At 40.8% G+C, this 27496-nt stretch overlaps 1 protein-coding gene across 3 annotated transcripts; it reads right to left on the bottom strand.

Moving 5' to 3' along the window:
- Window positions 1-302: 302 nt before the first annotated feature.
- On the bottom strand, window positions 303-27358 carry frmd3 (FERM domain containing 3). 3 transcript variants are annotated; one of them, XM_049763710.2, is made up of 16 exons: window positions 27028-27358; window positions 18870-18974; window positions 18476-18518; window positions 17026-17104; window positions 15951-16048; window positions 14580-14703; window positions 12906-12993; window positions 12550-12638; window positions 11962-12025; window positions 11716-11751; window positions 9528-9616; window positions 8997-9071; window positions 8848-8916; window positions 8450-8574; window positions 4590-4818; window positions 303-4399 (listed from the first exon to the last, which is right to left on the bottom strand). In XM_049763710.2, the coding sequence occupies exons 1-16, from the start codon at window positions 27136-27138 to the stop codon at window positions 3931-3933; spliced, it is 1893 nt and encodes a 630-aa protein (XP_049619667.1). In that variant the 5' UTR covers window positions 27139-27358; the 3' UTR covers window positions 303-3930. The 3 variants fall into 3 exon arrangements, with proteins under 3 accessions (XP_049619667.1, XP_049619666.1, XP_049619668.1); XM_049763709.2 differs by having other exon boundaries at window positions 4590-4821; window positions 27028-27356; XM_049763711.2 differs by lacking the exon at window positions 11716-11751 and having other exon boundaries at window positions 4590-4821; window positions 27028-27354.
- Window positions 27359-27496: the final 138 nt, after the last annotated feature.

The following is a 27496-nucleotide window of genomic DNA, read 5'->3' as shown; positions in this document are numbered from 1 at the left end:
GATTTTCTAGACTCTATTGTTTTCAGTTGAATATCTTAAAATCAGAAAACCATGAGCGAGGTGCACATTTAGTTGATTTGCCAAAGGTGCCCAAGTGTTGTCCTTCTACAATTTGTGCAGCACAATGCTGAAGCAGATAAAGCTGAAAAATACAACTCAGATTTTATCATTTTGACTAGAGATTGACTTGTTTATAAAACGGAATTTGTGGGGAGCAAACCTTTTGGGCCTAAAGCCGTGGGCCATTGTGTCCGTGGCACCGCAAATAACTTCTAATGCTCCATTTCAGGACACAGCACATGTTACATTAGGGAGCTTTATTGTGGCAGTATCAACATATAGAAATCAACACGTAGTTTCTTCTGAATGACATACAAACATTCAAATGTTTCACGTCACAAAGTTCGTAAGGCTTGGTTGTCCCAGAGGAGTGGTGAGGGGGTAAGTGCAGTGGATGTTACCGTTCAAAATAAAATCTCCCAGAGTCGTTTCAGAGAATAAAAGAATAAAATCAATATGAAGAAAAATCAGCTACTACTGCACATGCTCACACAATTCCTAAATGCCATCTTTCAACATAATCCCCATGCCCAATCCTTGGCAAAGACCTGAGTTCAAATCGAATACATTTCACACTTTATTATGTATAATTGTACACACTTTAATGTAATTCTGTAAATTTTTGCTAATAATAATAATCCAGAATACCTGTCCTTGGATATGACATCTAGTGTGTGTTTAATAGCTGTATTCTTTTTTCTTTTTTTATATATATATTTTTCATATAATTACGATGCAACAAAAATGAAACTTCCTGTTACCGTAATGCTCTAAAGTGACACAGCTCAAAAAGAGCTAAAAAAAAAAGCGACAATTCCCTTTGTTGTTAGGGTAAATGCTAAGCTACAAGCTAAGTTAATGCTACATCATGTGTCTCTGAAACTTTGCTCAAAGTTAAATCTCAAAGCGGGCAACGATTCATGTTAAAACTTGCAGGAACATGGTGTTAGCAAACCGTGCATTGTTAACCTTACATTTCTCTCACATTATTTTTTCTCAATAATATTCTCAATTGGCTAATAAGTCACATTTGTTTCAAAATGAGTGGGGAACACCACGTTAGGTAACATGCTAGCATACTCCATTAGTTTCGAGTTTTGTTTTCGAGTCTTCTTTATAATTTTGCACTATTTAAGTAAGAAATTTGTAATAGAATCATTAAGTTAGCAAATTTTCGGTTCTTAGCAAATGCTAATTCATCTTTGCCCTTTTTGGTCAAAACAAATCATGTCTCATGCATTCTAATGATGGGCAAGACAGCCAAGCCTACAAGACAGGAAAAAGCAACACATTTCATATTCTTTTCTGTTTTTTTTTTTTTTGCCACATTGATCAACATCATATTTACAAAAGGAGGACATGCAGGTTTTCAGATTCTTCCAAAGTGACTCAAGTGAGTGAATTAGTACGGAAATGAAGAGCTGTACATCTATGAATCCTTTTGCAAAACCACCTTGGGATTCCAAAACATTGATGTCAGCAATAAATATGACAATAATGCTGTTGTCATAGTGATTTGGCCCTTTTCTTGGTTTTTAGTAGGAAAAATAAATGCTTTGTCGCTGCATATTTTCTACGTGTGCTGGATCGGACCCACACGCGTTGTTATGCATATTCATATGAGGCAGAAAACATTTGTACTGACTGAAAGGAGTGCCTGTGTAGATTAACTGAATGCCTTTGCAAAAATGAACATCAGCTACACTCTTGCTCAAAATAAATACGCATCTTGTTATATACAGTGCTGTACAAAAGTATTAGCATTCTGGTGAATATCTAGAGCAGGGCCTTAGGAATTAGATGCTGGATTAATAATTGAGAGATAAAATTAATTGTTTCAAGAGAATTAAGTCGAAATAGAATCCACTGTTGCGCTTCTAGTTCACGTTCGACTGAGGTTATTTTAGTGAACAAAAGCTAGCGAAATAATGAAAAATGAAATTGAAAGAACAAATGCCAGATGAGTGGAGGCGGGAGAGGGAGAAGGGAGGGAGGGAGGGAGGGAGGGAGGGGGGCAACCATGCTTGAGCTTGCTAATAAAGGGACAGTTGACCCAGTGTAAGTGTGCCTGGTAAATGCAATCAACAGGAGCTGCTAATGCCATTTCCTGAGAAGTTGATCATAATAACTGACTGGACAGTCCGAATGGTACCTAACAAGAGCGCCATGTCTTTTTGGTTTTGATTTTGTTTAGATGGAGAGAATTTGAAAGACGACCACTTTGGGAGATGGGATGCTCAGTAGGTTTGGACACAGTGTTGTGGAAAAGAGCTACAGGCAAAAAAAAAAAAAATGTCCTCTACGACACACATCACAGGAAACGTACGACACTGGCATGACACACACCTTAACTTAACCTCGTCCATCTCTTCCCTCTAAATTTCCTGTCCAAAAAAATTCAACATCCTGCTTTTGCATTCTTTTCTGCTGCATCCCAACACGCCATACACATAACACGAAGACATGATCTGCTGTATAAGCGCAAACTAAACATAGCCTCTCCTGTTACAGAAATGACATCATGCGGTCTGACAGAGACTCGACGTCAATTTGTGCTGTAGGAGTCGTAAAAAAAACACCCCTGCCCCCCAAAAACTTGCGGTAATTTGCTTTTTTTTTCTTCTTTTGTAAACGGTTACATTTTTTTTTCCCAAAATAAGATCAAAGTCGATCCTCTGACTTAAAAATTCCTGAAAGATCCGCATCACGTAAAAATGTACAAAAGCTTAAAAACAACTTCTGTACTAATGTGGCTTTTTTGTTTGTTTGTTTCCTCAACTTAGGAGACTGCGGTAACTTTTAGCGCGACTGCTGAACACTCTCCTATGATTGACATGCTCGGGGATCAATTGGGGCAATCATTGAACAAGATTTATCAAACATCAAATAAAGTCAAGATAAAAGTCTTTGCGTTCACTTGTCAGCATCTTGATTTTTTTTCCTCCTCCTTTTTGTGCCTCTCTGCCTTTTGCCAGCACTTTTTGTCTTCTTCTATTCTTGGCCACAAAGATCAATCTTAACAAGTGATCGCATCTTGTGATCTTCAAGACTCAAGGATGCAACAGCAGTTAAGACTGGGTATAGGATTGAATGACATGTTAAGACTACGGACACCCAGACATGACAGGGATTTGGGGGGGAATTAACATATGACCCACACACAAAATTCCAGTTTGGGTTGGGGGGGCCACAAATTAAGTATAACGTGCAAAATACTCATTTGTGCCCAAAATGTTAATTTATTGGCCACAAACATGAATTTGTGGCCACGAGGCGGGCGTAATTTGTGTCCAAGACACAAATTCATGATATTAATTTATTTCTTGAACAGTTTGACTAGCAAATGGAACACACCTTCTATTATAGAAAGTGTAAAGTACAAACAGCTTTGGGAGGGTGATGTATTCCAAAACAGTTACTAGTTACTTATTAAAAAATAATGTCAATATGTTCATAATCCAAGTGGCATAGTATTAAAGTATTTTAATTAATTTAATTTTACTTTTGGAGTAATAAACAAAAAAAATATAAATTCAATACAACCACTTGTTCACCATGCTTTGCTAGCTTTAAAATGTTTTTTAATATTTTCCAAGTGGAAGTTAAAAACGGAAGTTGGCTTTAATTCATGCGAATATCACACTCAAAAAGGTCATTTTGCCTAATTTGTGACCGCAAATTAATATTTTTTGCATGTTATACTTAAATTGTGGCCACAAATTAATATTTTCTATGTACCTTACGTGTTTTTTTTTCTTCTTCCCCATTTCATGTCTGAGGATCCATATAAGACAGACTTTTGGGCATCTGTTTTTTTTCCCTGAAGTGATGCCTTCCCTCTTATGGTCCGAGAGCTTTTCCATCCTACGTTTAGTCTGACCACAGGTTCTCCATTGCCATGCTGACCTTGCACACGATCCAGCGGCGAAGTGGGCAGTAGTACTCATAGTGGAACTGCTCAAACTCTGGCGTCTGGCGGATCTCGTGCAGGAAGGACACGTCCAGGTCGGACTCCAACAACAGCAGCAGAGTGGGCACGGTGACCATCAGGACGCCGGTGAGCACGGCGATAAGTCGTGCCACGCTCAGTATGCACGCGTTGAGCCGGGTGTTGGATGACAGCAAGCTAAGGACCCCGCCGCCGCCCCTTCTGGCCGCCAGTCGTGTGCGCTCGAAGGCCCGGTCACGCTCCCTCTCGGCCTCCAGCTGCGCCTGGATATCGGGGTCGGCGTGGAGCTCCCTCAGAAGCCTGGCGGGGCTCTGGACAGGTGACGAGAAGAGTAGGTCCACGCCTCCTTGGCTGTCGTCCACCGGGGTGGGAAGCATGCTGGCGCAAGGGCTAAGCAGGAACATGCAGAAACACATTTAGGAAAGGAACTGTCCGAAAGACAAGATAATACAATTGGAGGTCTTTGACTGCAAGTGTAAGTCAAGGTGTACCTAATGTATTAGCTAATATTAGCAAATTAGCTAAAATGGGATCCACTTGCACCCCCTAATGAAGTTGGTGCATATATGGGCCAGCAAACCTGTAGACAAGCTCAGAGATGGTCCGTTCTCCGTCAGCCTCGTCATCCTCATCAATTTCATTTCTTGCTTTGGGCATCTGAGGTCGGATACTAATAGTCTCCATGGCAGGGCGGGGAGGCGGCAGGTCTGACGCACAGTTCGCTCCATCCGTGCTTGGTTGATGGTCTACGGGAGCGGCTGAAGGTGTGACGGGAGGCAACGCGGCCGAGTCCTTCAGAGCAACAAAGCCTGCTGGGTGACACAAATACATTGTAGATTGTACATTCCGTTCATAAAAATACATTCATTAGAATCTAATGAGCATTGTAGTCATAGCTTCTCTCGGAGGGCCATTATGACTGTCAACCCAAATAAATGTATGAGGACCTCATATTATATACAGTAAAAGCTACAAAACAAATTGACAAATAACTAGTTTTTCAAATCAGACGTGTAAAAACTGGTCAAATATTTTAAAAAAAGATATTATTAAAAGTGAAGACAATTTGCAATTCTAGTAATGCCACGAATTCGATGCACAATTTGTCTTCGCGGGCCACATAAAATCCTCATTATTATTATGATTATTATTATTTTATATGTAAGTCAAACATAACTGCATCATTTCACTGACAATACTCGCCACAAGATGGCGCTCACATGCTAGTAAAACACGTCTGACAGCAGCGCAACAAATGTTACCATAAAAAAAAGAAAAGAAAAAAACACGCTCTGTCCACTCGTCCACATTCATTGTCACAGTGAATGCCCTTTCTGTCATATTTTGACCTCTAGACAAAAAGCCTGCAGGTTCCTCTTTTGTCCATGTATGCATGCAGTCTAGGAAGGCGGAGATAAACTCTGGATTTGCAAAGTGTCGACAAGCTGAGGCAACCAATATGGAACATTAGTCCACCAACAACGACCCTCCAATTTGATGCAACCATGACAGCTGGATATATTTTTACACACACACGCAGTACTGTATTTCCACCTACAGAAGGGATGTTCAACTACAGTCCAAGAGAACCGCTATCCTGTACATTTTAGATGTTTCCCTTCTCCAACACACCCAATTCCACCTGGATATGGGGCTTGTTCAAGTGATACGTTTACCATTCCTGTTAAAATGATTCCAAGCAAAACCTCCTACACGGGAAGACGTATATAAACTATTAGGTGACCAAGGTCTTTCCTCTTTAAGGCAGCTTTGCCCATATTCTTTCCTACAAATAATTGGCAAACTCCGAGACAGGCAGTTAGCGCCACAGATTTGGTGCTCACCCCCACTCACTCACCACAATGACTCATTGACACCACTTGTGTTGTGACTCCAGAGACAGGCTAATATTGTCGCCTTCAAATTTCAGTCTGTAGTAGTCGATTATTATTAATAGCTATACGAGTCAGGCGTCACTTCCATGCATGCTGCAATTTGCATCAATAGCATTGTTAGCTAATGAATGCAAAAACACACACATATCTCGTGCAAGCTGACTCGTTCTTATTTACACACACACATTTAATCGTTCATAGAGCATGCCACCAGAGAGGGTGAGAATGATGGACTGCATTTACACTTTGTGCCAACTGGTTGTCACAACAAACCAGACACCCTTTCAGCGACACATGCAGAGTACAGTAGCTAGGTATGCCTGCACAAGATAATGAGATGCAATGGAAAATCCACGCCCATAAATATACATCTGGCAATAAATGAGACGCAAACTGGTAACTCAAAAGTCCGAATAAAGGAAATGCCATCCCATGGCTGGCTGGCGAGCGCATCGCTACGAAAATCCCGTCGATTGCGCACAACCTTTCAAGGTTCCACTGTCCTGCTCCATAGACGCCCTTATGTATCTTACTTGGCTCCAGTATGTTCCTCTGCATTCCGGCACTGATCCCAGCGACTTGCCCCCCGTGCCCCACCAGCCGCACATACACATCCCGCGCGGTGTGGTTGGCGATGCGTAGATGGAGGCTGCGCTGGGTGGTGATCTTCACTTGGCACCTCAAGGCCTGCGCCACAACCACCGATGATGATGATGCCGCCGGGTCCTCTGAGGCCTGCGTTGGGTAGAACACTTCCAGGGGCCCAGCTTCTCCCTCCTGCATTTCCTTAGCCTCTGACTGCTCTGGCGGCAAGCTACAAGGGTTATCGTGGTTGGCTGGCTCGGCCCCTTCCGACTCCAAACTGATTTGATCAGTGCCGTTCCGGTGCTCAAGAACCTCCATCATTGAGTCTGAAGACAAACCTCAGACCCGACTGTCCGCTGCGATGCCCCTACTTCATAGACTGACTTGAACAGTGTTTGGCATCAGAACACACACACACACATGCCTCTATGTACACACACGAGAGACAGTGAGAGACACAGCCAGATACATTCTCTCTCTCTCTCTCTCGCGCTCTCTGTGATCCACACACGGACGGCCTCGTATGAATGTCAACCATCTTAACAAAGACTGCGCAGGCATTAGAGGCAGATCAACCAAAGCTCCAAGTTCTAAATATAACCGAGGTGGTCCTGGTGTGAGAGGGGCAACTAATCTAACAGTGATTACAGAGAGGCAGGCCTGACCCTGAATGGGATGGGGATCGTTTTCCTTTTCCTCTTCAAGTCGATCCGCATGAAGGTCTTTCCCAACATTAGCTGGGCCCCCTGAAAAGTCCCCTAGAGTCCTTAGTAATAGAAATTGATTCCAACTATACCCCTTTTGTTGTGTTCAGGTGGCTTGTCAATGGGGTGGAACCCGCAAAGGTTCAAATTTAGAGGGGGGAGTTTCCCAGTCTCTAAAGATCTGGGTATTTGGTACGGTGGACTGAGGGCTCAAGTCTCAATGTGAATGAAAATCCTGTCATGATACAACTGCTTGTGGATGGGGTGAAATTCTCAGTCGGTTCGGATTTTACAGGCCAATCTTTAAAAACCTGAGCTTCAGACCCGTGGACTGCAGATCTCCTGCAAATGGAAGTTGGCGCTGGTTGCTTGTTACTTTGCACTCCAGTTTATAAATATTTTCTGTCTTTCAGGACTGTTAGTCGTGCTACATTACACGGAGACTTTACCCAAAGAGACAGACAGTGACTGTACTCCTACCGATGACAGTGTGTTGTAAAGTCCTGTAGTATCCTTTACAAAACAGGACGTGGCAGGACTGCATTCCAATCCCCATAAGAACATCCATAAGTAATAGCGTCGTGCCACGGTGAGTAGCGACAGGCTGTACAAACACAACGAGGTCGACACTGATGCCGGGTCAGCTTCCTGTTTCTCTTCTAATGTCGGAGATTAGAGCTCTGAATATAGACGGTGACTTTAGCCGTCGAGGACACTTTATCCAAATGTCCTTGCAGTCGGTTGTTGACGCTTCCAAGGTGAAGTTGTGATGGAAACGGAGATTGAAGATCCATCACATCCACGCCGTGTCAACTAGATCTTCCTATCATCTTACCCTCTGCTCTTCATACCTGAAATTTATGTCTAAATCAGATAATAGATGGCAGCAGAACAGAAGATATAAGGACGAGGATTGATAATGACCTGCAAATGAAAAGTCTTCCAAGCCGACACCTTGTCAAGACCTTTTATGAGCAGTATCAATCAGGACTGAATTTCACGCTCAGTCTGAGGGATCTCAAAATGTACACATTCAAAATGTTGACTTGCCTACATGTATACACAGAGACAAGTGCGCGTACACAGACATGGCGGCACCCTCGGGGAGGCTCATGGGAAGGGTATTTTTAGCAGGCGGCAATTGCCGTCTCCAGGGAGACCGGACTGATGGAGGGATGTGAGCATCAGCTGCTCAATTAGCGTCACATATGACCTTCCTACGTTTGTGCGCAACAAGAAACACAGCATCCGCCTACCGTTTTCCACCGTCGTCTCGTCGTACTCGTTGGTCGAGGGCAAAGCTGGTACCAGAGGTTCCATGTTCATGATGAGGTTCTTATGACTCAATGAGCTAAAGCTTCGACTCTGACCAAACTGGACTCTGAAAAGACAAACGGCAACAATGATGGCTGATCAAGTGTTTGGTAGAATTTGGAAACAAAACAGGTAACATGATGATTATTTAAAAAACTGGTCTTTTTTGTTGTTACTTTCCACAAAATTAGGGCCAAGGAATACACAATGGAATGGTCCACTTGCATTAGGGCCAATTGGAAAAGTGATTCAGTATATCGAGCAGGTTGGCGATGGTTCAATTTTTCTTTCTTCAGTTCCTACTCGGTTGTTTGTTTCGAACAATGGCGATCGACCTTACCTGCGCACCTCAGGTGGATCTCTCTGGATTTTAGAGCTGGCTTCTATCACCTCCTTGGCTACTCTTCCACTGCAAAATAAAATACAAAAACATTTCAGCGAACCCAGACCGTGGCATTGTATTGCTACAAACAATAACATGCATGTCACCTGTATCTAAACCTGCTGCCTTTGAAGAAAATGTTGCTACTTGACACCGTCTTTATCTGACTTGACTTTGCGCACCTATTAAAAAAAGGGTGACAAGACACACACACAACAAAAGGGGCATAATCACAAACCATGTGTTGCACACACTCAGCAAAAACAAGAGCGACCAATGTGTAATTTGTATGACTGATAAGTGATGGCTATTAGTATGAATCAAAGTAATAATGTCCGGGGCTTTAATAAATTAATATTGAAAAGATAATTTGCTTGTCTGATATTTGAGATGACATTAGTCTCTCTCGCTTCCTTCGAGACACTTGAGCGGCTCACATTAATAAGTCGATACGATGCATTCGAGTTGTTCCTGGAAACACAGCTTCTTTGTGATGCAATATCAATCTAATGTACTCAGAATCAGGATCAGTAGATGTTAACTTCAACTACAGGCTATATGCTCTGTTTCCATAACCAATCAGCTTTGTGGATGTGTGTGAGTGTGGGTGTGTGTGTGTGGGGGGGTGGGAGACGCACTTGTAAAAGGCTTGATTCTCCACCCCACACTTCCACAAGTGCTTACACGCAGCAGGGGTTGAGGTGTGAAACGTCAGCACCAGTTTCTTCTGCACACAAAAAGCACAAAAGCAGAGGAAAGAGAAAATCACTTTGAGATGTCAATGCAGTGGACCGCACCATTTGCCCGCGGGGGAGGGCCCAACTGCAAATTAGCTATTCTTTTTTGGGCCCTTCCCCAAATTTTTGCATAAACAGAGATGGATCTATTTTCCATAAAAACATCAATTAAAAAATAATAATAAATAAAAAGTGAGAATAGGTGATTCCATGGGTGCTGAACCATAAATATGCGGGGGTCCACTGCACATGCACAAAGAGAAGAGAACTGTGCAAAAAAGAACGCCTGACAGCCACAATTGGAAGCATAGGCTTTTAAGTTTTACTGTTCAGCACAAAGAGGTCCTAATGGGCCTGGAAGACGGACATATTGCTGTAAGTGCAGGTTTATAGTTGCTGTGCGCGTCTGGTAATAGGAGAAAATCAATCGATTCTGCTCAATCCGTGGGTGCCGGGGAGGGCGATCGATGACGTGACAATGACTCGGTGAAACACACTGACAGGCATGACGTGGCGTCACCGGCCAATGCACACATTTATATATCTAAGTTGTGCCACTGACAACAAAAGAGGGCTAATTCAATTTTCTCATTTTCAAGTTAAGTGCAGGAATGGAGAAAGACGTATTGTTCAGATGCATTCTTCAAGTAATAACATGCTATATTTATTTAAAATCAATTTAACTCTGATCCCGGCACAGTTTAATGTAATTTCAAACTCATTTTGCAACATTGCCCTTCACAAACAAATGGCAGGTGACATCTTATGGCATCTTGAGAATTGCAAAATAACAAGTGAGATTTCAGTGAAAAGTTTGTGATAGGTCAAAGAAAAAAAAAAAGAGAATATGTGGGAGATCACTGTACACACACAAAGGACAATGTAACAAGCAGACAATAAACATAAACACAATTCCTATTAATGTAACATGATGGGCCTGTGTGACTGGATGTGTGCAATGTGATGCTGGTGCTTTAGGGGAGATCATATCGGGAAGATTAGAGTCCAAGAGTGATTTGCGGTGCCCCCCGCCTCCTCGTGTACTCACCAGTGACGACTATGTTTACAAACGGAGAGAAGAGACAGAAACACAAAGATAAAACTAAGCGGCCGTCATCACATTGGATTAGCACAGATCTAGCGCTTGGCTGGCCAGCCAACACATTGGAGACCAAACCCGGCATTTGACTTCACCATGAAGCACCCAATCAGCGATGCGACTTAGCGATAATGCACCCAATCATCAGCGATGTGAGTCAGTCTCCAATGTCAAACACAATCAGCTGCAAAATGAAGAGGCAGTATGCACAAATGGGAGTGAGGCATCAAAAGTGCAACACCCAGATGTTCATGAAAAGTGCACCCAAACACAAGACCGTTTTTAAAAATCACACGAAAGAAGAAATTTAGTAAGGCAACGTCACTTGTTGAGATGAAAAATCTACAGTTCTCCAATTATCAACAACGGCAAAAATACTGTGACCAAAACAAAAACATATTGGAGGAAAAACATGCAAAATCTAAAAAGTTTAAGAAAACAAAACTAAATAAATACATACATTTTACGACCAATACCAGACAAAAAATATTAGGAGAAAAAAAATACAAACATATTTTGACATAAAGAAACAAAACAAAATATAAAATGTTGGAATAAAACCTAAATAAAACACAACAGAAAAAACAACAGTGTCAACTGTCAACATTACAAACAAATACAGTAAAATATACAACTATTAATACATGTTACTAGAACCAAATACAAAAACACTAAACAAATTTCAGAAAGTAGGGAAAAAAAAATTCAAATCCAATAACAAATATCGCAATCTAGGCTGTTCTCTCTGTGATTTGTAGCAACGTAAAATTTGATATCTAAAAATTAGATTACCTGTCTGAAATTCACAGCGTATGAAACCATAAACCGTTTCCGCCCTATCAGCCAATCCCAATTTCAATTAGCACGGGAATGGGCAACAAACGTGTTTTAATCACTTTAAATGCTCAGTGTGTATTTTGGTTTGAAAGGTGTCTCGTGTTTGGGTAACATTTGGTCACATGATGGGAGTGAGGAGGTTAACACACCCACCATCGTGTTACAGTGAATCCTGCCTGTTAAGGAGATCTGAAACAGTAACACACAAATATACAGAAAGTGTGTGGTGGGAAATAAACAGTTGAGTTGTGTGTAAGGTTATCAAAGGGAAAATGCAGCAGAAAGGTCGCATGATTCACAAGGACTGTGTCAATAAGAGAAGTGTAAATAAACACTGCGATGAAGTTTCCTTCTTCATATTGACACATGAAAGGAGAAGGAGGAGGTCGACGAACTCACCTCTTTTTGAATGCCGATGACGTAAAATGTTTTCCCTTCAAACTTGAGCTTACTGACGTCGGCCCTGGACAAAGCAGAGAAGTACAAAACGTGGAAATGCGGAAAGCCAGATTTGGTTGGTTATTTTTGTACTTTTTTCCTGATTGTTGTCATTAAGAACGATGCAATAAAGTGAAGACTGCAAAGTATATTGTGCAGAAACAGGATGCACAAAACATTTTCCAGTCAGGTTTTAGGATGCTGCGTAACACAAAGTCAGCCCTGTTATGAGTTTTTTTTCTACAGACTGTCCGTGTCTTGTTTTGTTGGACCTGACTGCAGAATTTGAAACATTAGACCACGATATTCTATTGGCTTCTGCTGCTTAGGAAACCAGGATATTTTTTTTGCGTTAGCCTTGGTTGCTCTGAGTTCCACACTGTCCCACTGTCGTATGGTGTTCCACAGGGTTCAATTTTGGGGCCCCTACTATTTTCATCGTATCTGCAGTCCCTGGGTTCCATCTTAAGAAAGTATGGCATTTCTTTCACTGCTTAATTTCTTTTCTGATTTCTGAATTATACACAAAATATTGATATTTTTTAATACCATTTCAGAAGATGGATCCTCTTGTTTCCCTGGAAAACCACGAAACCGGTTGCTGTGAACCCCAGGAATGCTGTGGAACCAGTGAAGTCCTGTATACACACCCACACCCATACGCACACGCGCACACACACACACACACACACACACACACACACACACACACACACACACACACACACACACACACACACACACACACACACACACACACACACACGCACACACACACACACACACACACACACACACACACACACACACACGCACACACAATTATCCCCATGATTATTAAGTGACGAACAAAGGATCCAGCATCTTCAGACCAAATGTATGAAACAAAAAGTAATACAAACTACCTTGCAAGGGTGAGGGTCAACTCCGTAAGTTTCAAGGTTGTGTGCCCTTTGGAGCATGTTGAGTTCTGCTAAGGCAACACATTGACCCCTGTGTGAAAAAGAAAAAAAGAAATTATTAAATGCACAAATTGCGGAAGAACTCAGAAGAGGCCAGACATTTGGAATTGGACCTAAGATGAACATCAATGTGGTAGGACATTATGCAAATTCCCAGAGCCGAGTTTCAAAGTTATAGTTAATTCTGGTTCTCAATACGTTGTCTTGATTGCTTAAAGCTGAATTTCGAGTTTCTAATCGCTACTGCCCTCAGCGATAAAAAAAATCAAATTGCACACTCCTATCTTTGCATACATGGTTTTCCTTTTTTTTTTTTTTTTTAGCCGTCCTCAGAGTAACTGAGGGTGTCTGGGGACGTGTTAGACGGCAGTCTCTTTTGAGCAGAGGCATGTTAGCTTAAGTCCGAGTTTTAATATATTCCATAGATGTGAATGATTGTTTGTCAGTATGCATCCTGACATTGACTGGCGACTGGTCGAGGGTATACCAAATCCAGCTGTGATAGGCTCCAAATGAGGACATGTGCTATTGAAAATGGATGGATAATAACATAACACGAAAAACAAAATATCTCTGCAGCATCTTGACATTATGAGTCATACAAATGTGCTTTAATTGTTTTTCCCAAACTTATTTTGACGTCATAGCAAATGATGATTACTATCCACTAAAAGACCTGCTCATAAGTCTCCAGGTAACCCAGTCTCAAACATTTATTCATATGCAGAGAACGGAAAAGGTTAATGGGAAGAACATGTCGTTCTTTGCCACGTGCTGTGATGACTGTCATTTGGACGCAACGGTGCAGACCGAGGGCATTCTTGTCATCATCGTGTGCCAAAGCGCTGTTGACAAATGAGGAATTCGTCTTTGATGCTTAAAAGCTCAGAGTGTGACAAACCTTGCAGGCAGCAGCTCAGCTAAAAACAAACATATAAACAAACAAACACATCCTGCAGGAGTAGGATAAAAGCATCTTGTGAACTCACTGTCTGCACAGGGAAATCAAGGAAGGCGGAGTTTAACATAAATTGCAAGCACGCTGATCCACTTTTGGTCATTTCGTCAAAGCAAGACAACAAATCAAAGCAAAGATCCATGATATCAAACGTGTGACTTGAGGACAACTCTGGCAATGTACTTGAGTAGCCCAGCCAGCTCCCAGATTTGAATCTAATTGAACATCCCTCGAGAGATCACAAAATGGCTGTGCACACGTGCACGCTTCGATGATCTTTATTACGCTTCTCCTCTTCCGGAGCATTTCAATTCAAAGGTTCCGCTGTTAAGTTATTGATTTAGTCGATTATGAGCAAAAATAAAGTCCACAAGCCAGGAAGCTAGAAAACCTTCTTGCTGTGGGGAAATAGTGACATTTATATCCAACACTGTGTTTCAAAGCAAACTGCTGATTCCCGCACCATTTTCACATGGCTTTAATCAAATTTCACACCATCTAAAAATAGTTTCTCCCCTCCAGTCTCATCCATCCATGACACTTAAGCTGGTCTTTTTTTTTTTTTACGTCTTCTAGTGTTTTCTGCTATTTCCGTTCAGTGCGTGAACAGATCAAACAACCAGTAAGAAAGAAGTGACGCACATACTCAGTTTTCTCACCTCAGCTCAGTCTTGTGTATCTCCATAATTTTCCTCTCCAGTTTAAGCGACTGCTTGGGGAACAGCCTGAAGTCTCTGATATAGTCGGACGGATGCTCCTCTTGGTCATAGTCCCCCAGCTCAGCTGAAAGGGGTCAAAACAGTTGAGGTGAATACATTGCAACAATGTCAACCTCAAGGCCCTTTAAGTGGCCATATTTCCCTTGACTTCTGTTCAAAACTAGCTATAACATGTTAATCTAAATCAGGAGCAAATAATTTAATTGATGAGATTTTATTGGAATTGTTATCTAAACTATTCCAAGACATTTCCTTTCCCAGTGTAAACCCAACAGTGAATTTTTAGGTATGCCCAGAACAGTAAACACCATAGATTCATTTTAGCAAGACACTTGTTTTGTTTCGTCTCCAACTTTATGTGAACATTTTAACTGCCCCAGTGCACAAAGCAAGGTCCATAAAAGCATGCTTGATGATTTTGGTATGTAACAAGCCCATCAGAGAGAATGTGAATCTTCTGGGTGAATGGACAGAAATTCCCCAAAGATACACACTTTGATATTTTCCCAGAAGTGCGGAAGGTCCATATTTTTTTCCACTTTCCACTCATCCACTTTTAAAATGACCATCTGTCCCGATACTTTTGTTCATATTATGAACCTATAATCAATCATTAGGAACTGCAAGACATTGACATAGAATATAACCAATTACATGTATTATTTTCTTGACCTTGCCTTCTAGCCTACTATCCCATACCACATTAAAAAAAAAAAAAATACATCAATTTGTGTACTTTTAGGACATTTTATGTAGTTTACGTAGTTTGTGAAATGAAGCGCAAATATGACGGGGATTACTGTATTGCCCGATCAGTAAACACATGGAAGGTCCCAACTGTCTTAGAGCCAGCTTTAATTACAAATCAGTGCAATGATTAAATCAAAGCGTTGCCTAATTAAAACTAATCCTCAGCGCCGAAGTCATCACCCTGAAGGGGCCTGTCCTCATTACATTGTGACAGTTGGAAGGGAGAGCACTCTGATGTGGCTTCTGCGTTCTCACACCAACCAATCAGAGAGCACTCGACCAGACGTGTTCATTTCTAACAGAACAAATCTTCCTAATCCCGTTTCTAATCCGTGCACACATTCCTTTCAACAATGACTTTGTGTTGAACTGTTTCTTAGGGATGGAGCATGTCTTTTGTAGTGTGACTTAAATGAAGAATTTAGTTAGATTGTATCCATGAAAAAGTCACTGTATTGTGTTGAATAGAAAATACCTCCCATGTTTTTACGAAACTTATTCCAGCTGCCAAATCACACTTGTGTGAATCCATAATTGACTGGTACAATAAAATGGCCTCACCCTGTACAATGCACGCGCCCAGATAGGCAGCTTCTGCAAAGGGACAGAGGAGACGGCCGTGGTAGACGTCTCTCTTCAGCTGGAGGTACAACAGGTACCTGCAGACGCAAGGAAGAAAAGAGAATCAAAATGCATGAGCAGAAAAATTACTGTTTTCATTTTCGGTCACAAGGTTCATACTGCCCCTATGTGTACTACATAGGTTTCCATGTATTTGATAAAAAAAAAAAAAAAACTGTCATGTGAGGTAATTTATTCAAGAAACCTAAATAGTGTACCATTCGCATTTGTTTTCACACTTTTCCGCATTAATTTGCTGAAATCCAGAGCGGAATATAAAACACAGTGAATGATGAAATAGGGATAATTTATCCCGCAACACATCCAATGACCTCAAATCTGGCTACTGTAAACAATATTTCCACTGCAAGGTTTCATATAGTATCATGAGTTGTTTTTTTTTTTTTAAACAATGTCATGACTGAAGAGAATGTGGTGCTGCGATTTGACATTAAAACATACACACTTGGGGTGGCGTAACCCTGGAAACGACTTGAAATCTTAATGGCAGGCGGCGTATCGCGTTACCAAGGAAATCAAAAATGACTGGCGCCGCAGCTAGGGGATGTGTTTGTTGCCACGGTTACTAAGGTGGGGCCGGCGCTAACTCATCCATGCAAATTAGACCAAGCATGGAGGAAGCACGAGTATGAATTTGTTCTGGCTTGTTTAGAATTTTGCTACATTTTCAGCACCATTTTTAACCATCACTCAACCTACATAATGGATACTTGGATCATGAAAGGCATAGAGAAAATACATTTGTCTTAGACTATAAGTGTTTTTGATACTAATATTTACTGCAATGACTTAACGACTGTATTAGCAGAGGTTAATTCCATCCAAGGAACAAATGAGGTCATTGGAACAGAACTCTGTTGTATATCAAGAACCCCTGGCACTTCGTAATTACACATTGCTCCTGTTCATTTCTGGTTATATTTCTCGTATTTCCCCAGTTACCATGGCACCGGTCACCAAGTAGAGCAGATACTGTGTAAAAGGGTCCTTGTACCTTGTCAGCTCTTCTTTGATCTTCATTGGCTCGTGTGGGTAAAATTTAACTCGGAAGCACATGGTGAAGGGCTGCAGAGCTGTGGAGACACACAAGACACGCACGTGCACAGACATAAACAAATTGTCAACATTTCCTTGCTTCTCTGGGCAATCTTACACATTTCTGTCTTGGAAAATATTGACACAATGAGTTTTCTGTTTCATTGTGACAACCCAAGCATTTGTAACGCTGCTACATACAGTATTTCATCTTCCAGGCAACATTAGCTACAAATAATAAAAATAAAAAAAATGTGTGGCAATGACTAACTTCTAACAATCCACAGTTATTTTAAATGGGACCATCACAATGTTTTGGGCGGATTTTGCCTTTAAAGAGGTGCTCCTCAATCACTGAAGGGGAAAAAAAAAGAAGCCACACATAATACATAATAGATGTTAAGGATTATGAAAGCCCAAAAAACACGAGCAGCTTAAGATGTTTTTTTTAAACAGAGTTGGCACACGTATGCAAATGTGACGTCAATGTCCTAAATAAAAATACGTCACATGTTCTAATTTAGGTGACAACTCCGCCACAGGGAGATGACACGTCAGGACGACTCAGCGCCTCTATTTCTTTCCCTCTTTTTTCTTCTCCTTCCCTGTCAACAGAGCTCCTCTTCTTAGTTTTCCAGACCTTTCTTCCTTTAGCCACATTATCCATCAACGTTTTACATTTCCTCTGTCTCTATCTCGATCTCTCGCGCTAATTCCCAGGCGCATGTTCCATCACTAATAGCCCTGCTCCGTTATCAGTTTATAGCAGAAGAGGAACAACATCCCGGCCATTAGAAAACACAGAAGATGGGAAGGAAGAGAGAGAACAGACAGCAGCCCGAGGGGTTTATTTACTCAACTGCAGATGGAGTTTAAAGGGGAGCATGTGTTGTGAGGTGACATTTATTTTTTAGTGTAATATTTATTTTTAGGGCCAGTTTACCAATACAGTAAGTGTTAGTGACATAATGGTGTATAACGATATGTCAAGTGAAGGGTATGCCTTTACTATGCGGGAGGCATTTATTTTTCGACATTCTACAAATAAAATCAAATATTTGTAGACAGGCATTTTTTCAAACCACCCAAAAATATTAAGGATGGTAAAATAATATAATGTTGACATAATCATTCCACTGGGGTTTTCAGATTTTCAAACTCAAATTAAATCTAAAGAATAATAGAGTACAAATAAAAATGAAGAAAACAAAATATGTATTGTACAAATATAAAAATAAATAAATGTAGCTTTCTTATAGAAGTAAAAATCATATTTTCCAATATAGTATAAGGATGAAAAAACATTTTTTGGATGACTACATTTTATATCCGTATATGTACCCTGAGATGTTTATCACATTCATCCATTCCTGTAAATCCATATAAATGAAACAAGAAGGTGCACTTACATTTCATCTGTCGAACCACACCTTTATTCGGCTCCAGCCAGTGCTAAAAAAAAAATAAGTTAAATATTAATCTGACATCATTACCCACTGTTGAATATTACACACTCACAAACTTATCATTAACATTAAAAACATCCTAAAGCTCTCCAGGGTTGACAAGAAATATTACCTTAACAGCTGTTTATCATCACAAGGGCATAATTTTAGGCAATGATGAATAGCGCTTGGCAATCCTGACACTTTTGGATGCATTAAAGGCGAACACTTTATATTTATGGCAGCGTCTTCGTATAATTTTCAGTTTAAAACATGCGCATGCGCACGCACGCACACGCACACGCATAAGTTGCATTACTATTTGAAAAGGCTAACGATCAGCGAGTATGATGTTTACCCTCTGTTTCTCTGGATCCACATAGCGAATACCAAAGTAATCCTTCTCGAGGAGGTTGTAGTGATTACACACATGGTCGAACAGGAACTGGCCTTTGGTGTCTCTCTAGAAAAAAATCAACAGTAGAAACAAACAATATATAAATGTATTGACTTTTTTTCACCCTTTACATATACAACACTGCACAGCAGTCTTAATATGAAATATGTATGACATGCTTTAGCCCCCCCATGGATCAATTGTATATTTATATTTTATATTAAGAAAAGAAACTTTTATTTATTTATTTATATATATATATATATATATATATATATATTTATTTATTTATTTATTGCTTCAATACTGGTCATTGGATTAAATTGCTTGTACTGTAGATGGCAGACATTCACCATGGGTGGCGTTAACTGTCAGGAGTGAGCGTGATGGTTGTAGTTAACAACTCTCACAGGGTCTGGCTGTGTGAGTTCAAGACTGGCGCTGACTCCCTAAATAGAAGTTTGTTTTGGCTCTATATCCAAATGCTTGCTATCAAAGCTGACAAATCCCATGAAATCCACCTGCCTTCCTTTGCTCTGCTGCTTTGTAATCCCAGCCAACAATTCCCTGTTAGCTTCAACCCTGCCACGCAGTTGTATGATTGTAAATATCATGACAACAGTAAGAAAAGCATCAGCAGGTTTGCGGTGGTGATACATCTGCTGAGGTAAAGTAGTGCCAGGAAATACAGGCCGGATGTTCAGTCCATAAAGCCGATGCAGACACACAGACAGCGATCAATAAACTCTCTGCTCCTCAGTCAATAACTACTCATCATGGACAGTGCACACGCAAACACATACAGAGTCAGGGAAAAAGTAGCACATAGCACGAGACAGCATGAATAAGTGTGTTTAAAAAGCTGCAAATGCATGCGAGTCATAAAGAAAAGTGCGGAAAAGAGTGATAAGATAACCAGACCAGTGATGAACGGCCTGTATTAGACAGTAGGTTCAAAAAAACAAGCTTGAATCCATTTTATGCAGCGCTTATAGGGCCACAGGTCAGATGGAGAATATCCTTGCTGACTGTGTGCGATTTGCGAGGTGTAATGTCAAGCTCTGGAATTTGGCAGCTTCAAACTGTAATGCCCGCTTCAATTTCACGGATGGATCAATGAGATTTTTTCACGTATCCTGGTCTAATATAGCTAACCAACTTTGTGACACTTGGTGAAGCTGATGTCGGGTCATAATTCTTGATTCCCTTTCAAAAAAATTCTAAAAAACTCACAATGGTCACTTGAACTGATAGTAAATTAGAATTGGACTAGCTAACTAACTAACTAACTAACTAACTAACTAACTAACTAACTAACTAACTAACTAACTAACTAACTAACTAACTAACTAACTAACGGCAAAATTGTTGGCACCCTTCTGTTCAATTAATTAAATAATAAATAAATAAAATTAATTAAAAGCCACAGACAATTGTCACTGCAATAGCTAAAAACAGAGAAAATAATGAATTTTAAAAAAAAATAGTTTACTGTCATATAACAAAAATCGGGCCTTGCTGCATAATTGAGGTCTTAGAGAACGATGGCAAAACAGCCCCAGAACATAACTGAGCCTGATAGTCCAGTGTGAACTCACTAATAAACAAACTAACCAACTATGACTCAATTAAATAACTTGACAAAATTAATAATGGTTTAACAAATACAGCAACTGAAGAAATGAAAATCAAGTATCGCTTTTGAATTGAGGTCCAAGAGAATATGTCCCCCAAACCTAGATTGGAACTGAGCCTCGTAGACCCGCTAACACACACGCTCGCTGAAATAACCTGAAACTGACAAAGGTATTGATAAATTTGCGTGGTCCGAAAGAATTGTGCCAGATGCAAGTAAAGAAGATTAAAATGTGACCTCTGGCAATTCGTGCAACGGTGAAGAGAAATGTTGCTGTTTTCAGTTGTGAGTGTGACATTTTAATTTTGTAAACAGAATCATTTTGGTCTTTCCAATTTAAAAAAACACAAACGCCAAACACAGCCAACTACTCTATCCTAGCACAACAAGGAAAATATTAAGTCAAAATTGTCATGTAATAAAGTTAGGAGGTGGTTAGAATGGAAATTCTGAGTGTCCCAAATGTTTTTTTGTCAAATTTGCCAATAACAGGCCTGAGTCTGCCATTTTGTCCCCACGTGTCCCCTGTCAAGTCCTATACAGCAATCAGCGTAGCGAGCGTGTCCTCTAACTGCTCAATAACCTGCTGATGGAGGTTGAATTTGTGCTCAGTTAAGCAGGACTGATTGATTTGAGTCCTCCGGGCATTCGCTGAGATTTACTCGCTTGCCGGGACACGCACTCACACAAACACACGTCAAAACAAAACAAAACAAAACAAAACAAAACAAAAACGCACGCACAGTTCCAGCACTCGTTTTGTATTCACACTGCATGAAACGATTTTGACACAATTGTATTTATCATTGTAAATCTGTTTTATCTTTTTTTATTTATGACAAATAATAAAGAACAAATTATTATTATTTGATCCTTTTATACAGCTATGCAATGAGAAGTTGTGTCTAATGAACTGTCTCCATCCACATGCGTGTATTTTTACTCGCATGTGTCCATCCTCATTTGCGTCTGGACCCCGCCCACACCCCCCAGTGACAAAAGTGTTTGGGAGTCAGCCGTGAAATCGGAAAAGAGAGCAAATGCAAGCACACGAATGCTGGCAGGAAGGCCGCAGACGGATCATGGAGTCACACTCATCCTCGTCCCTAGGGCGGAAACTTGAGGACAGACAACAGAGGCAGAGTGAGAGGCCAAACACATCGAGAACATTGAGACGGAGCTATATAAAGACACACAGGATGAAGGAGTTTAGGAGTCTATGTCATGTCCAACAAGAGCCAAATCCATTTTTTATATCGTCAAAGGCCTGGATATTAAAAATTAACCCGCTCGTTCGCTACATCAGCCTCACTTAATGATGGCAAAGTGCCCTTCACGTACACACACTTGAGTTTGTGTGTGTGTGTGTGTGTGTGTGTGTGTGCGTGTGTGTGTGTGTGTGTGTGTGTGTGTGTGCATGCCCAACAAGTTTGTGCAGCCAGCCACGTCCAGACGTCAAGTGATATAAAATAAAAGCACTTATGCCATCAAATATTCATTCCGGTGTCCGTCCTAAATCTGAAAAAACTCACAAAACATCAAATATTAATGGCGGAACATGACCTCCGACCGCATTGCATTTGCAATACAAAATCGCTTAATGATGTTATTGGACAAGCACTGACTATGGTAATAAGAAACTACTGAATTTAATTTAGCTATATAGCAAATTGATCCAGTGCAAAGTGACGCAGGGCAAATCTCATTTGAGCCACCCATCGTTATATGGAACTTAAAAGTACCCCTCACATTATGGGTAGGTATTTATCTGGCAGTTCAAGCTCTTATTTTCTTTAAAGAAGAATATCTGGCTGCATTGATTTGAGTTTGTCAAGCCTAAGTGGGTCACTCGCTGGGGTTTGGACCATTTGAAAAGATTAGAGTCCAGCCGAGGATGCAGGATGCAAATCATCCTCTGAGGCGACGCTCTGAAGAATGCAGAAACCAAGTTGAGGATTTCACACTGCAAGGCGCTAGCTTGATATTATAGGATGTATCAAAATTGAGGCTAGGCTTCCAAATGACCGATGATTACCCTTCAAAAACTAGGGAGATGATCCCTCTGTTCATTCTTATGGCTTCTATTCTTTTGGGAAGCTAATACTAATTCGTGGTGTCAAATTGATTATTAGAAAATCCTCGTACAATGAGGTCAAAACAGCTTACTGTTGTGTCAACAATGGAGCAGATTAAGTGTTGCTTATTCTGTATTTACAAGCTGCTCACAGAGTTGTTGGTCATTAAAAACCACTCGCTTAAAAAAAAACTAAAAAAAAACTAAAAAAAAAAAAAGAAATGGCCGTGCGCAATGGCGTTCCTTGCCACATAGCTTAAACTACATCTGTTGGCCAATCAGATGACAGTGATGTCACGGTACTCCTCTGCCTTCATTCTAGAACCTAGAGGTTTTGAAAAATGGTTTCATTCTAACCTGGGGGCCAAAAGAAAACCATCTTCATTTTTGCCCTTTTTTCCGGGAGGTGGGATGTTCATCACATGATACATTGACTATGCCACGACCTTGTCCCTGTATGGGAGAGGCAAATTACCTCATCATCACTTGGAATAAAAGGCAGGCATGCACGCACGCACACACACCGTGGGGGGTTCAAATGCGTGCTCGCTGAGAGTGAGTTCATGGCTGGGCACACCGGCTAATAAGCTTTGAGTTAGAGCCATAAATTATACGTTTATGGGGCAGGACTAGTTCCTATTCTAATGGAGAGCCATCCATCCCGCTTGCACTGCTGGTTATCTCACACACACACATGCACGCACACGCATAAAACACACACACACACACACACTCTCAGAGCAGTGTGATTGAGATTGTAGCAGCATTGCCACTATTGTGAGCGGCTCTCTTATCTTCACACCACAGCAGGTTTGTGGAAGACAGAAAAATCCATGAAAAATCCACAGGGAAAGAAAACAACCTTAGAGTGTGTGTGCAATCGTGCATGTGTGTGTTGTGTACGTGTGTATGTGTTGATTTGAAATAATTATGTCATAATAAAAGAATGGACAGGATAGTTGTTACGGCCTTTGTGTGATACACAGGCGACATTTTCCACCTTTGCACCATGTATTAATAGTACATTTTCTGACTTTAGGGTTCATATCTGAAACATTTTTCAGCTTTTTTTTTTTTCTTGTGCCATTGCTATTCAAATTGAACTAACACATCCAAAACGGTATATCACAGCAATATTGCCAACCTTGTACTGTGTTAACCATTTCTCATACTTTTATATTGCAATGAACCTGCAAAAGTCAACCACAGAAAATAGATTATGGCTCTTGATTTGATGAGCATCAAAGTCGGCGGGCGAACGGGACGAGAATAGAACCAGTCTAGCTATTTTTAACTTTCCTCAAACAATTCAGAGAAATGCGTTGCTGCTGCAAATGCTATTTTAACAACAGCCTCACATTTCAGAAAAGGAAGTGGCAATTATTTTACTTTTTTAAGTATTTTACTAACTTTACAATTATTTCTAAAAGTCCAACTATTGATTAATGTGTAAATATTTTTTCCACAATTACACTTAAAAATCCATATTTTACGTAATAGATAGATATGCTTAATTTGATTTTATTTGTTATTTTCTGTGCAGTCCACTTCTTTACGGATTCAACAACCATCCAGACCGACTCAGAATAAGCTTCAAAATTGCATTATTGCAACATCATATGATCACATTATGACGAATGCAAAAATGCTTGTGCATGCTCCTACTGGACTGCATGAAAGAATTCAGAAGATTCGCTCATAAACAAACATGCATTTCAAATGTCTTCATCCAAGCCCCAGTCAGAGAAACTCACCATGCAAAAGCATCACTGACAACTGACGGGTGTCAGCCGCATGAGGAACACTGATCTCGCTTAATTATACATGATGTGTCACAGACACGCCAGGGGAGCGAGACCGAGAGAGCAGAGAAAAAGATAGGTAGAGCAAGAGAATGTGAGATAAGGGACAATGGGAAGAGGTCAAACAGCGGGAAGAGGAATGGAATAAAGACGTTGGATGAAGACGACGAAGTAAGAAGGAGCTGAGGTCAATTGGATATTGATCTCCTATTGTCTCTTCTGTTCTTCTGGCATGACAAGACCTACAGAAAGTTGCATGCTGCAGCATGGAGCACACACACACACAAGATTCCGGACTGCTAGAAGGTAGAAAACTTTGATATTTTACTTTTTGGTTGCCTGTATTCGAATAGTCGGGTCTCTGAAGTTCATGCCCAGCCATCAGGTGTGAAATTAAACAATTTTTTGGTTGGCTTGCTTTTTCTGAAACTGCGTGAGGAAGCCTTTCTAGCCTTTCACCGACTGTTAAATCACAGTGGGGCTAATTTACATAATGGCCACACCTACAATGAGTTTACCCACCCATTGTACGATCAAGTGACTATTAGTCTCGTCAGAGGTGGCCAGCACAAGTCACTCGCACCGAGTTGTTTGGCACAATTTGGAGACAAGATGCCCTTCCTAACACAACCCTTCAATTTTTTTTTTTAATCTAAGCTTGGGGCTGGCAGTGGCTGGAAATTGGGACACAGCGAAAATACCCTTGGGGTATTTTGATGAAAGCATTTCACAGACATGGTACTGACTGAGCACTACGACATGAAGTGTAAAAGTGACACCACCCCTACACACTTTTTTATTTCTCCATGTTGATAGTTTGAACTGTAAATATAGCAAAAATTATATTTCCATTACACTTCAAGAAAAATAATGACTGACAGAAGATTTGATTTTCAGAAGTATGTATGGACCAACAACGCAGGCTAAATTTAGCTTCTCTCCACCATACACAGATCTATTAGACAAGAAGACAAGAAGTATCAGTTCAACAATAGTTCCTTGACACCGATTTTTTAGTTCCCATTAACCCCGGCTTTGGCCATCTTGTTACATGGACAACTGTGTCCTTAACAGGAATTCCAGTAGACTTGGGCACTAGCAGCTCTGCAATGGTGTGTGCAACACTATTAGGATAAGTTCTTCATGCGATGCAGTGCAGTTCGACACAACGGAATTCCACTGCAGGCACAAAGGCATCAAAGATAGACATTAAATGACACCTAGTTTCGTTTAACCTGCTGACATCTACAATGTGTGCCGACTGACCCACATTACGGAAAGAAAGGAAAAATTAACCCAGTGATGAGAAGTGCTGCTGCTTTTGTGAGTGACTTAGAGCAGGAGGTCATGAAATATGCACAGCCGAGCACAGAACAAGCACACGGCACATGGAGCCATTAAAAAGCACACTTTGGAAAAGAAAAGAAACGAGGAAAGAAAAGCAGTCAGCTAGAAATTTACAAGTCCATTTCCATCGTGTCAAATGACTCTAAAGTCCCATCAAACTTTTTCTTGGGCTTTTTTTGTTTGCAGGAGTGAAGGGTGTTGAGAGGCAGAGAAGGAAAATGCACACAAGAAGTTACGTAAAGTAAGCCGAGTAAGTATATGTAATTTTTTCCCCACAAATTAAAGCAGTTCCCAGGTCGCAGACATTTCCGGTCAAAATACAAAAATTATAAAAAAGTAGGATTACAGCACACTTAATTTAATTAATTCTATTCAAATGAGATGTGTGGTCACATCATTGACAAAGTAAAAATGCACATTAGTAAATTGTGCCCTTTTATTGTGAGGAGTCTTAGACACACTTGCTGTCTATGCTTTTTCATCACCACCTTGATAGGGCACATTCAGACACTTTAGTCAACAATAATTGGGAGAAATAGAATTTTTGTGGACATTGAAAGAGTGCTACAATTTTGAGGGAAGTTCATGAAAACTAAAACAAAACGATTGTGTTCAGATTTGTATATTTGTATGTTGTATACATTTTTAATACAAACTTCCCTGACAGTGATAATCAAGAGTGAGCACTTACAAAGGCAGAATATTTCATACAGCTCTCTTAAGCTCTCAGAGATTGTGCACATGTACTGAATCAAATATGAAATACGTAGTTAAAATGTTGTAGATCTTTTAAATTGGAGCTTTATGAATAATTCTGCATTTTATCTAATCCCACAATAAAGCATCATGCACATGCAGATGTTTGGACTGCTAACCCATGCATTCACTAGTAATAATAATAAAATAATAATAAATATTATTATAATAAAGGTTTTAATAAGGCTGATCATTATCAATAGCCTATCCACCACACCCATGGATCTCCAACATAGCTGTGCTTAGAGGCAACTTCCTATCTAACTTCTTTCTCCACCCATGCATACGTATAAGCACATACACAAAAATAATTCTTCTGGCATGGGGGGGGGGGGGGGGGGGGCTTATTTGATGTAATTATGCATTTTTGAGGTTGTGTGCATTGCACCAGAGACAAACAACACGTTATGTAAAACTACACTGGTACGCATTGAGCATGTGTTGGAAAGCTTGCGCTGCTGTATCCCTCAATTTGCTGTATCCATTGCGATGTTGCCTCCCTACCTGGATGCTGCAGGAGATCTCCGAGTCGTCCAGCAGGCGGATGGTGCACGGGATCTCCTGGTGGTTCTCCAAGGAGCGGATGCTGGGGCTGCGGAAGCGGAGCATTTTCATCCTCGTGTGAGGCTCTGACGCGACGCTCCACGCGGCATGTCAGCGCATCTGATGCTGCTGGGATGGATGAATGGACGGATGCAGGAGGAGGAGGATGGACAGATGGAGCATGTCTGCTGTCCACAGCTGCAGCACAGACAGCATGGAGTCAGCCGCTCTCTCTCTCTCTCTCTTCTTTTCTCTCACTCTCTCTCCCGGACTCGCTCCCTGGAGAGCCAACTTAAAGGGCCACCGCACACAACATGACGTCATTAATAATGTAGAATGTGACAAGAATAAATACTATAGTATTCGTGAGCGATACAAATGTTTGGTAGGAGGACTGTTAAGAGAGTAACTTTATCATTTTGAGAGAGAA

Source organism: Syngnathus scovelli, chromosome 3, assembly GCF_024217435.2.
Source record: "Syngnathus scovelli strain Florida chromosome 3, RoL_Ssco_1.2, whole genome shotgun sequence".
In the NCBI taxonomy this organism is placed as follows: Eukaryota; Metazoa; Chordata; class Actinopteri; order Syngnathiformes; family Syngnathidae; genus Syngnathus; species Syngnathus scovelli.
Note: the sequence above shows the minus strand (reverse complement) of the source record. Positions and strands in the feature narration are given on the sequence as shown.

Excerpts from the sequence above, each read along its gene's own strand:
- frmd3 (XM_049763709.2), bottom strand. The coding sequence starts at position 27,138 with ATGAAAATGCTCCGCTTCCGCAGCCCCAGCATCCGCTCCTTGGAGAAC. Across the intron at positions 18,519-18,869 it reads TGGATCCAGAGAAACAGAGG|CACTGGCTGGAGCCGAATAA; the intron begins GTAAACATCATA and ends TTTTTTTTTTAG. Across the intron at positions 8,917-8,996 it reads GGCAGCAGGTTTAGATACAG|TGGAAGAGTAGCCAAGGAGG; the intron begins GTGACATGCATG and ends TTTATTTTGCAG.